Source organism: Talpa occidentalis, unplaced genomic scaffold, assembly GCF_014898055.3.
Source record: "Talpa occidentalis isolate TD23 unplaced genomic scaffold, MPIMG_talOcc4v2.1 talOcc4.15, whole genome shotgun sequence".
Classification (NCBI taxonomy): Eukaryota; Metazoa; Chordata; class Mammalia; order Eulipotyphla; family Talpidae; genus Talpa; species Talpa occidentalis.
Genome location: NW_023601543.1, coordinates 20,417,256 through 20,432,488, shown reverse-complemented (window position 1 = coordinate 20,432,488; position 15,233 = coordinate 20,417,256). Strand labels below are relative to the sequence as shown.

The 15,233-nt window shown below is 46.6% G+C and overlaps 1 protein-coding gene across 2 annotated transcripts in view; it reads right to left on the bottom strand.

Annotated features, from left to right (window-relative positions):
• TMEM255A (transmembrane protein 255A) overlaps window positions 1–14,914 on the bottom strand; it is a 51,883-nt gene extending 36,969 nt beyond the window's left edge. Inside the window, exons 1-2 of one of the 2 annotated variants that reach the window (XM_037512013.1) lie at window positions 14,632–14,914; window positions 7,910–8,052 (exon numbers count right to left, since the gene is read on the bottom strand). In XM_037512013.1, the coding sequence (XP_037367910.1) occupies window positions 7,910–8,052; window positions 14,632–14,689 (201 nt within the window). In that variant the 5' untranslated portion in view covers window positions 14,690–14,914. The remainder of the gene's footprint in view (window positions 1–7,909; window positions 8,053–14,631) is intronic. The other variant, XM_037512012.2, reaches the window with a different exon arrangement.
• Window positions 14,915–15,233: the final 319 nt, after the last annotated feature.

The following is a 15,233-nucleotide window of genomic DNA, read 5'->3' as shown; positions in this document are numbered from 1 at the left end:
GAAAGACAAGGCACTTTGGGACTGGAAATCCCAAGCCAGCCAGTACTTAATCAGTTTCCTCCCCTTTCCTTCCATTACATTCTATTCCATTTCAATTCGATCAATTTTCTAACATTCACTGAGTATTTTTGTCAGATCAATAAGAACATGGCCCCTACCTCCAGGAGCTCATAGGCTAGTGAACAAGACACAGTCTGTGGGTTAAGGACCACAGGTGAGGTGCAAATGAAGTGCCACAGAAGTGGAAAATAGTTCATTTTGTATTATATTCCTGGCTCTGCTACTTACAAACTGTGTGACCTTGGGCTAGTCCCTTAACCACTCTGTGTTTGGTTTCCTCATCTATTAAACAGGAATCCTAATGGAACTTACTACAGTGGGCTGCCGTGAGTATTAATGAAGTATGTCTTGTGCCTTGCATAAGGCAGGCTGCTTAATAGGTAGTTCTAAGATTTCACAGAGGAGGAGACATTTTAACTTGGGCTCAAAGGATAGGTATAGCTTTCCAGGCAGGGAACTCATATCTATTGACATGATAGGAAGAATGCACTCATTGGACAACAGGTTGATGAACTCACCGGTGTCACTAAAACTACCTCACATTTGAAACACATTTTAAAGAAACACTTGTACTTCATTTTGGTCACAATAACATGCAGCAAACGAGGAAAATGGAGGCTTAAAGAGGTGTATGGACTCATCTCACATGGAAAATTAACGGCAGGGCCACACTAACTAGCCCTCAGGTCCCCTGACTCACAGCTGGTTTTCCTTCAGCTGCACTTTGCTGCATCTGTGGTATGTGTTAGTAGAATAGTGAATTTCATCACTGCGAGCCAAAGGGCTGGGACAAAAGGAGAAATCAAGAGAATTTCCAGCAAAATGGGAAGCTGCTTTTAGACAATTTTTGGCTCTCCTGAGGCCTCAGAGAGGTAAGCTCCTTGATCATCCTTTGGACCTCCATTTTTATTCCTAATTACCTGAACAAATAACCAGTTTGCTTTGTTTTGGCTGTCCTCCACTTGCAGAAAAAAACAAATCATTAGAAACCAAAGTCAGATTCAAGGGCTCTTTTGGGGCTGGGCCCTATAACCTATGCCTATCCCCATCTACTGCCCCAGATACCCAGTGGTGAGGCTCAGGATTAGTCATTCAATAAGAATTAACTGGGCATCTACTCTGTGGCAGTATTAACTGTGACAGATCTGTAATTTGGAGACCAGGAGGGTGAGGTGGGGTATGATACCAAGGCCAACAAGACTCAGCCTCAAGGAGCTATAATTAAGCAAACTAGCCTACCATCCCTTTCCAAATTCCTGAAATCCATAGAGCTCTTAAAACAAAATAGTGCTTTTTTTGTTAACTAAATTGGTGACAAAACCTGACCTTGAACTTATGTGAGGTTACTTTATGATCTTTATGTACTCAGTATAAAAATTCACAGTTTATTATAAAAATAGGAAGGTGCTTGATTATGGAGAGTTTTTCAAGACCCCGACAGGCATATGATATAGGCATATACATGTGCATGTGTAGTTCTAAAATAAAATAAAAAGTCTAAATTCTAAATTTTTAAATAAAATTCTAAACTATAAATATAAATTCTAAAATATAAAAATATAAGTTCTAAAATAAGTCTAAATTCTAAAATAAAATAAAATGTCTAAATTCTCAAGCACATCTGGCCCAATGTTTCAGATAAGGGATTGTGGACCTCTAAAAACAAAGCTAAATGAGAATTTAGCTGTTGCCACAAAATACTCATCTCAAGCACGGGATGAGTATTTTGTGGGAACCTATGGTTGGGAGTTCAAAGCTAGTACACACCACTGTGGACCCCAGCAGCTGAGTCCCAGTTGTGTCTTCAAGTTGGGATAGGACAGCACCTTTAGATAAACAGGGAGCACAGGGAGGAAGTTCCAGGTCAGGGGGACAATGAAAATGGCAGTGCTAAGCCAGAAAACCCCAAACCATGTTCAGGTGACTGTAAATTGACAATTTTGGCAAAAGATCGGTAAAGGGAAACCAAGTCTCAAGGGCATCTTTCAGAACTTTGAAAGGTATGCGGTGGCGGGGAGGGGGGGTCAACAAGGAGCCAATGTAGGTTAGAAGCTCATAGCATTATCTGTCTTATCCAGAACATCAAGATTCCAGCCTCATCTTGAATATACTTACTAAGGTAGGCACTTAGTGTTCAGAATGATCTGCTATAGAAACATTTTCAACAGGAGATAGACAAGATTTCTACCTAATTCACAGTAAACCACAAAATTCTGCTATCCAGAGCACCTGGTATTTCCTGAGCATTCAAGTTAACAAAAACCTTTTGTTGGATCGATCAAAGCCTCTACATGAGAAGCTGAAGCCATACCCGCCTAGGAAAGGTTTGGGGGCTTTTGATTGTTTGAAATGATCCTTGCTGATCCGGACTCTACCATCTCACAGTAACTTTTGATGTAATTTTCGACGAACTGAGCCTTCCAGGAAGTGAGTAGACAGTCCTGGTTTCTTTTCTGAAAGAAAATTCAGGCTGTGTGGGTCTTAACAACACAACAGTTGGGGAAGACGGTGCGAGAAGGAAAGGCTTTCTGCACTGGTCGGGTGGCCAACTCCATCTTGTGGGGGGCTGGGGTACCACAACCAGAGGCCTCATGCTCCTGGAACTAAGGCTCACTCCCTGCCCTTTTCAGCCTCACAGGACAACTGGGCTCTCATCTTTTGTTTCTTTGACCTGCAGAGTTGAAAGCTCACGGGAACTTTTCTGGAATGGAGTATGTCTTGAATACTGGAGAGTAGAACTCCTAAACCAGTCTGTCTTTCTATGTCAGTTTTAATTTTCACAAAAGTTCACAGGTCAGCCTGTACAGAGTAGTACATTTTTAAAGAGGCATGTGTGCATATGTGGCTTGGGATGATGATACCCACTCTAGCTCAAGTAGAGTAGCTAACACCCCATTATAATGCACCTCGCTGGATAAGGGAATGTCATTTGGCAAAATAAAGATGTCCCAGAACAGTTTCACATGATTGAGAATTGTGTAAATACAATTGTTTTTTTAAATGACTGAGATCTCAGTATTTAAATAAATTCTGTGGAAATTTTTCTTTTAATCTTATAGCTTCTCCACAGTAGCTGTGTTTCAAAATTTTAAATATTTATGTATTGTTAACACATTTAACTAGAGTCCAAAAGCAGCAGGGGTCCAAATAACCTGAATTTGTTTCATAGTTCTGTACAATAGTGATTTATATTCAATTTGACAATTTGACAGTACAGAATCTTAAAGTGTCACATTATGCTCATTTCAGTTTTATTGTTAAGCATACTTTACTTACTATGTTTTAGTTTCCAGGTGGTTATTGGTATACCTGAATTAGACCTCAGATTCAACATGTACTGCTTCTTCAATTAAAGCTTACCGTGTGACCAGTGAGAATGGCACATATTAAAAAAACTAGCAACAACAAATGTTGGCGAGGTTGTGGAGAAAAAGGAACTCTTCTGCACTGTTGGTGGGAGTGCAAACTGGTCCAACCACTATGGAGAGCTGTGTGGAGATTTCTGGACCTACTAAGCATAGAGCTTCCATACGATCCAGCAATTCCACTCCTAGGTATTTACCCAAAGGACACAGAAACATCAATTCTAAGGAGCACCTGCATCCCTATGTTTATAGCAGCACTGTTTACAATAGCTAAGCTTTGGAAACAACCCAAATGCCCAAAAATAGATGACTGGATCAACAAGATGTGGTCCATATACACCATGGAATATTACTCAGCATTCAAAAAAGATAAACACAAGCAATTTGCAGCAACATGGATGGCGCTGGAAGGGATCATGCTCAGCGAAATAAGCCAGAAAGAAAAAGAAAAATACCAGATGGTCTCACTCATAGCAGGAATCTAGAAAACTTAAATAAGGGACCAGGAAAATGAATAACTATAAGAAAGTGAAAATCAAAATCAACAAACAACTATGAACCAGAGACACTCTATGGGGGGTGGGGGGCAGGGAGGGGAGGGATTGGGGTCAAAATAAGGGGGTTGCAATTGTATGGGGAATATAAAATAAAATTTATTTTTAAAAAAAGAAATTAAAAAAAAAAAGCTTACCATGTGAAAAGAACGTTCAGGTTCCTGGGTCCCACCCAGACCTACTGAATCCAAATCTTTGGCGATAGAGAGTAGAGCTCTGCATTTTCCCAGATTCACCAGCTCATGCAGATTCATAATTCCCATGCACACCAGAGTGGGGAAAGCCCCGCCTTAGAGTTTATTTAGTAGCTCTCTAATAACAGGATTCTTCCACTGGTGAAAGCATCCCAATTCCCAGACAAATAGATTCCGAGGAGTTTACTGTTTCAGAGATAGGGGTTGTTATTCTAATCATCACAACATGATCTGACCTATAAACTCAAACGGACTTTTCTGCTTTTCCATCTGCAATCTTACCCCTTCCCTTTCTATAATTAAAACCCAGTTTAAAGAAACAAACAGGGCCTCCCTGGTGGCACAAGGGGTTAAGACACAACCTATGAAGCCATCCACAGCCACTGCAGCACGAGTTCGATCCCCAGCCAGGGAGCTACCCACATGGCGCAGCAGACCTCTCCTGACTCACCCGCTTCTCCCCTCAGCAGTGTATTTCAGTCAATCTGCCTGTTTGTCAATGCTACCTCAGTGAAACTGTAGAAAATCCAGTTTCTGTCTGTCTCTGGTGAATCCTCTCACCCCCCACACTTCTGGTCTGTACCCCAGTTCTTATATACATAAATAAATAAATATTTAAAAAAATAAAGAAACAAACAACAGGAACTATAGGAGCAAAATTTTAAAGGTTAATCCATGGGGGCACACTGTCTGTTAGGGATGGCTCTCCTATTAACACTTCCATACCGGCTTTCAGTGAAACACACACACAGACACACGCCCCCACTGCATCAATTTCCAGTGCTAGCTGAACATCAGGTACTTGAATAACAACAATCATGTGCCCTCCTTCCTTTGTTAATATATTCCAAGCTAGCCACCCACAGTCAGATATTCTTCAGAGAAGGCTCATAGCCACCGTTCATGAATAGGGGCTCCTACTCTTAAATGACATGGAAAATAGTTTTCCCTCACCCAGGGAGAGTCTGAATCTTGGCTTGAACATTTGCTCACCAGTCAGAATTCTTTCACTGAATGCAGCTACCTGAAGCACACAAAGTCACACAGATCCTATAAATTGCCTTTCCAAGCCACCAAAAGGTAATCTTACCCCCCACTTTCCTCTCCCACCCCTTACTTGTGTTTAAAAATAAAACCCAATTCTGCTGACGAATGGTTTTCTTGCCTCATCACAGGAAGTGGACTGGGTGAGTTCTCACTTCACAGGTTTAACAGAGGGCACCAAACCGTGTCTGCGGGGCACCTAGCCCTGGGCTGGGGCGCGCCCTGTGTGCCAAGAGCTGTGAAGCTCTCCAGGCAGCCTTTAACATGCAGGGGGCCCAGTTCTCATCAGGCCCCAACTTTGCTAGAGCTATTGAGGAGGCTGGCTGTGGAATCGGTGACCTAGGCAACAGGCGTCAGGCTTGGTCACTCACAGCCTGGCTTGTCAAAGGCATCCATCTTTAATCCCTGCCCCTCACTTTGCTTCTTGCTCCCATCCCTGCCTCTCCAAAAGAAGAGGAAAAAAGAAACAAACCAGCAGCAAACACATGTGACCTCTTTGCTGTCCTAAAATAGAAAAATAATGAACTATCTTAAACTTCCTTCCTGCTCTCTAGCAATTACAATAGAGAAGTCACTTAACTGGTATTAAAACTATGACCCAGCTGCTAGTGTTAGGTTTTGGGTTTCAACAGCAGTGTCTGTAGGCCCAAAGGAGGTCGGTTGCTTTTTTCTTTTCTTTTCTTTTCTTTTCTTTTCTTTTCTTTTCTTTTCTTTTCTTTTCTTTTCTTTTCTTTTCTTTTCTTTTCTTTTCTTTTCATTTCCCCCAGTTTTATTGAGGTAGCATTGACAAATGAAATTGTATATGTTTTAAGTATACAATGTGATGATTGGATGTAAAATGAGGTTTTGCATGTAAAGAGTTCAACAGATTCCAAAATGCATTGTCTGTACCCAGGGGGTGGGTAAAACAATCCACTGAAGTATGGAAATAAACTATTTGAACCCTTCTTTGTACTTGCTGTTTCTCTACAATAATAAGAAATTAAATATTATAAATATTCCATAAACAGACTCACTGGCACCCTGCACCCTTGCAAATGTCAGATGACAAAGTGAGCTAGCAAGTTCTAAGCAGCAAAAAGTTGACAGTGGGTCATTTTATGAGTGCCCAGACTGTATTACCCCATTTTGTCCCCCAACAAAATGGACAAGCAGTTTGGAAAGACTCCTATTGAGGAACCACGGATTGAAATGGTGGTGCAGGGGTTAAAATCTCAGTATTATCAAGCTATGGTCAGCCACTGCAGCATGAGTTTGATTCCTGGCCAGAGAGCTACCCCACATGGTGCAGCAGACCTCTTCTGTCTCACCCGCTGCTCCCCTCAGCAGTGTATTTGAGTCAACCCGCCTGTTCTGCTCCCCACTCTGTCTCTGGTGAATCCTCTCACCCCCCACACCTTTGGCCTGTACCCCGGTTCTTGTATGCATAAATAAATTTTAAAAATGACCCATGCCGCTCTGGTGCAAACATGAAAGCAACTGTAGACTGTATGCATAAATAAATTTTAAAAATGACCCTAGTGATGCAAGCACGGTGGAGCAACAAGAAAATGGCAGGTGACATGTCTAACACAGGATGAGCTGTTTGTCAGCAACTTTGTGAGACTGACATTAAAAAACAGTAACACATAAAAAATCCTCTTATTTTACGGGCCTCCCCGGTGGCACGGCGGTTGAGTGCTGGGTTGCGAAGCTGCCGGCAACCTCTGCAGCGCCGGTTCGATCCCCGGCTGCTCCCCGGCCACCAGAGGAGGGTCCAGTGCGCGCAGACCTCTCCTGCCGCCCGCTGCTCCCCTCAGCAATGTACTTGGGTCCTTCTGCCTGCTCTGCTCCCCGCTCTGGCTCTGGTGGGTTCTCTCACCCTCCCGCGCTTCTGACTGTACCCAGTGCTTGTATAAATAAATAAATCTTAAAAAAAACCTTATTTTATAATGATATTTCATCATTTATTCGTGACATGAAAAACAATTTCAAAACCATATAACCATACTTGATAAGAAGTCAGACAAAAATTTTCAAAATTTTCTAGTGGGCCATTTGAACTAAGAATTTATAGCCCTTATTTTCAATGACAGATGTCACGCGAAGTGTGTATCATTCTTTGAAATTTTAGTCAGTGTTAGCAGGAAGATGCTCAGAATTGCTCATTTCATTTTTATTTAATTTTTGAATGTTCATGTTTGTATGTTTTATAACATGTGTATAATTTATAAATGACTAGATGTACGTATTTTAGAAGTAAATATTGCTCGTATATTTCCTGATAGGACCGCAGGGCCATTTTGGAGATGAGGGTTATTGGTCAGAGTGTCGAGTTGCAGGGGTTCTCAGATTTCAGGTGAAGACCAGGTGACCTCTGTTATATACACGAGAGGAAAGGACCTCGGCCCAAGGTTAACCCTGCTAGCTAATAACACATTCTAGACCAGAAAACTGATACCCTAAAGAATGAGCTGTCTTGCTTAGGATCACACTGCTACTTAGTGATGGAGCTGGGGTGTTTTTGATTCTTCATATCCAGTCCTCTTCCTAACGGGTCTCGAGTCGCCACTCTAGATAAACATAGAGCTTTGTAAAGAAGGAAAACTGAACAAACACTAGAAACTCAAACAGAATTAAAAATCATGGAAGTTGGACCGCAATGTCTGCAACCAGCAAACTACTAAGACCCACCTCTGCCTTTTATACTTACAATCACTCCCGGGTAATAGCCTCCAACAGTCACATTCTGGGTCCTGGTGGTTGCAGCAAGGCCCACCGTGAGAATTAGCACAGACACAATAAGCAAAGTCACGGTAACATAGATGGAGTTTCGTTTCCTCCGATTGAAGGCTCCTGAAAGCACACAGAGAAACTGAATTTGCTCAACCGGCCAAAGAAATGATGGACTTAAAGAAAAAATCAGTAGGCCGGTTTTCCTTTCCTACTCTGACTGATCACTGGAGTTAGCTCTGGGGAGTGGAATTATGGGGAACGGCTAGCACTATGGCTTTTTGCAACCATCAGCTACCGCATTACAATAATATATATATATATATATATATTTGAAAATAAATATCAGAAGAGCTCTCACTAGGTATATAAAAACAAAACAATTTTTTTGTGCTTTCGGCATTCTATCAAAGATGTGTCATACCCACTTAGCAGAGTGTTTTTTTAGGGCAAATTAGAAAGCGTGTGATAAATGGGAAGCATGCGTGCGGAGGTATTTTAAAGCCAATATACATTGGCATTTTAAAGCCAATACACATCTACAAAGATTTCTTTCATAAGCTGGAGATACGAAATTTCATTTTCAGTGTAAATACCAGGACCAAGGCAGGTACTGGGATTTTTGTTTTCATTTATTTCTGACATTTGCCACCTCATGTATAAACTTCAAAATGGTGTGTTGGCAAGATGTGTCACATAACAAATGTGTGCAATAAAGTAAGTGTTTGGAGGCCATTAGTCCACAAAGATACGTATCGGAGGAGGCATAGGGGAGGGTGATAACTTATACACATTTAGGCTCATGTGCGGGTGACATAAATATAAACGACGAAACCATTCTCCGTGCTTATCAGACATGATGGCACAAACCAATATATTTTTCGAAAGCAGGCTTATTAAGTCAGCTAGAAAAACGCTATCCAGGCTCGCTTTTCAATTTAAAAAAAAATTTTAAGGCATCAAGCAGCACTCCACATCCCGTAGGCATTTTCTGGCATGGGAAGAGAGCCCCAGACTGGCAATACCAGGGAACAGATACCCACCTTGGAGTTCTCCTAAAAATAAGCCAAGGGGGGATGGTAGGAGACTTCAGTGGTCTAGTGGGGGGATGAGGCAGTGGGGAGCTTAATGAGGGGGTCGCCAGCCCAGGAGGCTTGTCATTTATGGGCCTGAGGAGGCCCCTTGGGTCTGCTCAAGGGACCCTGTCATTCTGGGAGGCCTCTCGGCAGCCTCAGGAAGCAGCTGCCTAGTGAAGCCGCCAAGACTGCACCACTGGGAGAGGAGAGAGGGGATTAAGGAAGTGGGGGGGAGTCGAGAAAACCAGCGGGACCCAGGAGGCCCAGGTGGTAGTGAGCAGAGGGAGGGGCTGCGGCTGGCCTGGCAGCCCCCAGCAGACACCCCCTCCTACAGGGAAGAACAGCATCAGGGGTGCTACCAGGGGTTAGCCCCGCCATCCATCTTGCCTTCCCCAGTGCGGTCCCTGCCCAAGGCTCCAAGAAAGGTGGGAGGGGCTGGCGGTCTCCCCTGACGTCAGCCTTGAAAGTGAGGGACATGACTCATCAGAGTCATTTCTAATACGATACTATTCTAAGACTATTTTACATTGAAAGGTAGAAGTGGCTTGAGAGATTCTAGGCACCCACCTACTAAGGTGCCATATCTCTCACCCTAGGAGGAAAGGAGAGCTGGGGGGGTGGGTGGGAAGAGACTCCTCTCCAGGGGGGTCTGAGTCCTGCCTCCAAGGGAAAAAACATAAAGGACCACTGGAGATACCTTTGACATCTTGGCCCTTTGTGTGAGAGGGTTCTTAGGGATGCAAATGGTGAGCTGACGGGTGGCAGACAGACTGAGCAGAGGCAGAGAGCGAACCAAGAGGGTTGGGGATAGACAAGCAGGATTTACTTCTGTTTACCTGAAGGTTGGTTACTCTTCTTCTTGATTTCGAGGGACCCCCAAATAAACCGCTAAACCTGATTTAATTTGATGACAGAGACCTGTCCGTGAATCTGCACCTGCTGCTTCCATAGAGGGTCGCTAACATAAATTTACCAACACCCCCCCCTTATTGCAGTCTGCCTTTCCGTCTGTCACTCACACCATCTCTAGCCTTTCCACATCCCAGATTGGCAAAATAGAGTGAAGATGCACTAAGATTTCTTTGTGGCACACGAAAGTGTCTCAATACCTCACACGGAAAACATCTAACCTCAGACACTAAGCTGGGGGCGTGTGTGTATGCGTGCATGATTTTTCTAAAGTTTTTTTCTTTCTAAATTTTTTCTATCATTCACAGGCTCCTTCCCTGCTAACTAGCTTTTGATCCTATTCACAGCTCTTGGATTTCCTTTGCAAACATCACTCTAACTCTTAAAAGCACAGGAGCCAGGTCAGAAAAGTGACTCAGCAAACCACATGGTGTCATTTGAAAATCTATTTTTTTTTTCCTCCTTTAGAACCTGAATTGAAAATTCAGTCAGTGGAGAGACCCAGGCAAAGATCCTACGGCTTCACAGGGCCCTGGCCTACAGATAGGATTTGTTTTGAATAAAATTCCCCAGAAATTTTTCCCATCACTAGGTTGAATATTCTGTCTCCTCATGCTCTCCCCCGGTCACCCGTTATTTTACGTCATAAGGACCACAATAGTAGAAAATGAAATAATTTCTAGTTGAACTTGGGGAATTGACCATTTTAAGGAACCCTGGGTGAATCCTTTTGAAAATGGAAGAATCACACCTTCATTTATCCTTAGTGTCAATTTGTCTTAAAATTCACATCTTAGAGCAAGACATGCGTTTTCTTTGAAGGTGTGGCCTGGGCTGCTAAAAGGGCAGCTTGTTGTGTCCGCTTCAACATTTTCCCTGGTGGTTGTTTTATTTTAGAAGGAAAAAAGCAGAGCCCTGTTCTTATTAGGGTACAATTTGTGGCCTGCCTTAGATGTTCCCGTGAATGCAGGAAGATCTTATTCCGATTTTATTTAGTAAACCAATGCATCAAAAAAAAAAAAAATAACCTCGGACACCATGAGGCACTTCAATAAAGCAGCAGGTACTTGAAAACTGCGCTTATCACCCTGTGTGATACCCTACTGAGCAGTCAATATTTGTTGAATAAACAAGAAGCAACATCTCAGAATTGTTTCCCTGCCTATCAAAAAGATTACGGAGAGAAGTGTGTGAGTAAATACAGATTATGCTCATAAAACTGCTTTTTAAGGTCGGGTACACCTGAGGGCTCCCCAGAACGGAAAACCATCTGGCAAATAGTGTCACAAGCCCAGTGACTATCACTAGCCTGTGTACTTGATGTCCGGTATTTTTCTATTGAAACCACCACCACCATCCCCTGCAACCCACAGCAGTGGGAGAGTCTGAAAGGCTGTCACTGGCTTCGCCTGCCCCCCCCCCACCAGCAGCCTCCCTGCAGAACTACTGCAGCCCTCCCCTCACTGCAGTGCCCCACCTCCACCCCAGATTCGTGATGACCAGGGTGCTCAGCTCCAGAATACCCAATTATTTGCTGTCTCCACCCTTCTAGCTTCTCCCTCCTCCAGGCCTCCCCCCTTCTTGGAGCCCCCACCTGCACTGCGGTCTTTGAATCAGAGTCCTTCCCTTCTTCTGAAATCAACTCAAAACTCACCTCCTCCAGGAAGTGTGTCTTGATCAAGCTCTCTCTAATCATTCATTAGTTCATGTCCTGGAGTCCCTATATACCTTACTTAAAAAAAAAGGATATTGTCAGTGCTACAAGTATGGTTGTAATTGTAGGTTTGGTGCACAACCTGTGTGGTGTCCACCACTTCCAGGATTATATGTCCAACAGGAACAAAGGCATGAGTTGCCAGAAGGTAGGCTAGGATGACTGTCTCTGCTCACTTGTGTTTTACCTTATACATGGTCCTGATTCCCCCCACCTGATTACAGGGTGTGAAATCTCGATCAGAGTGCAGCAAAGATGAGAGTGCAGTATTCTGAACTGTACACTATGTTGTTGATGATTTCCTAATTCCTGGGGCTAATCTTTTAAACCGATTAGAATTTGCTTACCTGAGTCAGCTTTGCCACACAGGGAGGGTCCCGGGAAGTCCCAACCTTGAGCATCCATGGAAACGGGTAGCTGCTCACACAAGAGCCTCAAGGCTCTGCCAGTTTCCCAAACATTGCCTTCTAGGTTCTGAAATCCACCACCACCCTCTTTGGTGATTCTTTGAGGGAAGATACCCAAGGCCACGGGTGACTTACAGATGTGTGGGTATTGGGGAGGGAAGGCATGCCCTGCTGTAGTGGAAGTGCCTCAGCACCTGGGGGCAGTGTTGCAAAGGGCACAAGGGAGGCTGCTGGGCAGGGTGAAAGGGCGCTGGAGCCAAATCACCTTTCCCAGCGCCGGGCTCTGCCCGAAGTCTTGAGCTAACCGCTCTATCCCAGGCAGCTAGCAAGTTTAGAATGCAGACAAGTTGGTGCAGTGTTTGTGTTTCAGATTTTGTTTTGGCTGCGGTGTGTCTTGTCTGTAAAGGGAATCCCCTCAGAAAAATGCTGCCCTTGGAGGCTGAAACACTAACCCATCCGCCCCCACTTAGGTCCCTCCATGCCAGGGAAGGTGGTGTTGCCAGAGCTGAGTTAAATGGGAGTAGCTCCTAAACAGCCTAGACGCTGATTCAGGCCTGGTCTGTGCAGGATCAGCGCCAGGGAACTCCGGGGAGACTCCCCTGTCCGAACTGTGGAAACCCAGGGTTATCACGCGACTGGAATTTGCTAGTAGCCTCGGAATGCGGCCTTCACTAAGCAGAATGTGTGGAGAGCGCTGACACGTCTATTATGAGATCTACGATTCTTTTCCCAGTGTTGAGTCTAGGCTGGGCGATGGTCGCTCAGCTTCGGGTTGCGCAAACCCTTCTGGAAACGCCAAGGTTGGCTGAGGGTCCTGAGAACCCAAGAAAAAACGCCCCTCGTCTTGTTTTCCCAATCCACTGAGCAGTGTGCCAAGTGGCGAGGCTTTCAGCCGTGGGTCGCTAAACTGACCGCTCAGTCCCCGCAGCAGACGCCCCGACGCGGCGAGGCCGAGGTTGCAGGTGGCTGTGGCCCGCTGCGGAATAGGCGCTGCGGAACCCTCGAGCTCTGCCCCCAGCCTTCTCGCGCCACAGCCAGGCGTCGGGAAGCCAGGGCTGCATTGGCGCCACAGCTGGCCAAGGTGAGGAGCGCAGAGTGAGTGCGTGAGTGTGAGTGTGTGTGTGTGTGTTGGCGAGAGAGCTGGGGGGAGCCTGGTACTCCGGGCTCTGGATTCCGACCCGAGTGTTTGGCTTCATTTGTAACACGTTGCACATAACTACACCCTTAAAAATAAAAAAGTCCATTTTACACTGAATACGCATTGAAAATACAGATCATTCCACTATCCAGGACACAACACTTTCTGGGCCCCTTCGGTGAACGAATTCTGTGGAGATTGAGTCTTTCGCAGGCGGTAAAGAGCTCACAGAGAGGGTTCAACCCTCTCCCCGCCCCCTCCCTTCCAGATGTTCCCGCAAATTCTTCGGCTTAAACCTGAGCAGACTGGATGGCAGGAATTCGGGAGCGAGGGGTTTTGCATAATGTAAAGTATGTTGGAAAGAGAGAATTCGATTAGGTTAGAGTGTATCCGAGGCGAATTTTCAGATTCGGTGGGTTCGTGGTTTGACAATCCCCTCCCGCTCTCCTGGGCTCCAAATTAATTTCTCCGCCCAGTGAAATCATAGGGGTTGGGAAGGTGCCTAACAGCTGGGGGTGGGGGGGAGGCTGGGTTTGTTTTTTGTTTGTAACAACGAACAAACAGCGTCCAGGATCAGCCTGATTGGTTCTTGGAGGTCGCTGTCCCCCAGTTTTGAGGAGAAAAGGTGTGGAACCAAATCAGGCTAGAGCGTTCCCCTCCCCCTCCATTCCACTCAGGAAAAGCGCGACTTCAGAAGATGCGCGGGCTCGATTCTAGCTCTTTCTCGCGCTCTCACTCATTTCCCCCCCCCTCCTTTTTTCACACTCACGCACATTCCGCGCGTTTGGAGCAGAATAGGAACCAAATTCAAGGAATGTGGATCCTGCCGCTGCAGACGGTAGAGCTGGGCTGTCTTGAAGGATTCCTCAGGAATTCCCCTCCCGCTCGCCCCCTCCCTACTTGTCCCCCCCCGCCCATCCCCCAGGGTTGCGCAAACACCCTCATCAGCGGGGTGTAAGTCAGCCCCCCCCCAGCCCACTGTAGCTCTACATTTCGGGACAGCTTCGACGGAGCAGGAAGGAGGCGAGGCCTCTGCTCCTTCTAATTAGCGTTAGTCGTGAGCGCTTAGAAGTGACGGGGACTTTGCAAAGAGCGAGCGTCGACTGGAAAGCGAAGGCGCAGGTTGCAGGGAAGTGTTTTGATCCCCAGACAGCCGGGATTTAGCCCTGGCTGCAAGTCTGAAGACACACGCACACAAACACGCACTCACGCACACACCGCGCGCCGGGGCAGCTTTACTCCGACGCAGGCTTAGCGCTCAGCTCTGCGCGCGCGGCCCCCGCCCCCGCCGGGCCGCTCCCCTGGGGCTCGGGTCCACGACCCAGACGCGGCGGCTCGCGGAGCCCCTGGCCCGCTTCCCGCTCTCCAGCGCTCGGGGCGGCCAGGGCGCTCGCAGTCCGGAGGGCAGCGCACTCTCCTCTTGCTGCCGCCGCCCCGAGGAAGAGCGGCTCGACTTACCCATGGAATCGGGCAGGGACATGTCGCTGGACCGCTGCTGAGTCAGGGACTGATGCATGGTGAACGCTGCCCCGCTGCCCTGGCCCCGAAGCCGCTTCGGGAGCCCCCGGCTCAGGGCGCCCCGCAGAGCATCCTATCGGCGGCTGCCGCTCCTGGTCCCTCGGAGAGCCGCGAGACACTGCCTCTGGATGCGCGCCGCAGCCCAAGTGCCGCCTCCCCCTCCCTTCCCCTCCTCTCCCTCCCTCCTCCTCTGCCTCCCTCTGCTCCGGGAGGCAGCGGCATTGGCGGTCCGAGCAGCGGCGTGCGCTTGCGCAAGACCCCCCCTTCTGCCCCCCCATCCTAGTTATCCACCTCCCAGCCTCCCAAGCCAGACAGGGAGCCGTTTTAGCCCCTTGGGGCCAGGGCTGCGCAGAGAAAGAGGGGGAGGTTACAGCCTGGGGCCAACCGGCCTTCTCTGTAGTTTGGAGAGGGTGTCTTAGGTCAGCATCCTGTTCTAGGATGCACAACTGGGGAGGGGGCAGAGTCAGAGGTTCAGAGCCGAGGAATACACACACACGCGCGCGCGCGCGCGCACGCACACACACACACACACACACTTGTGC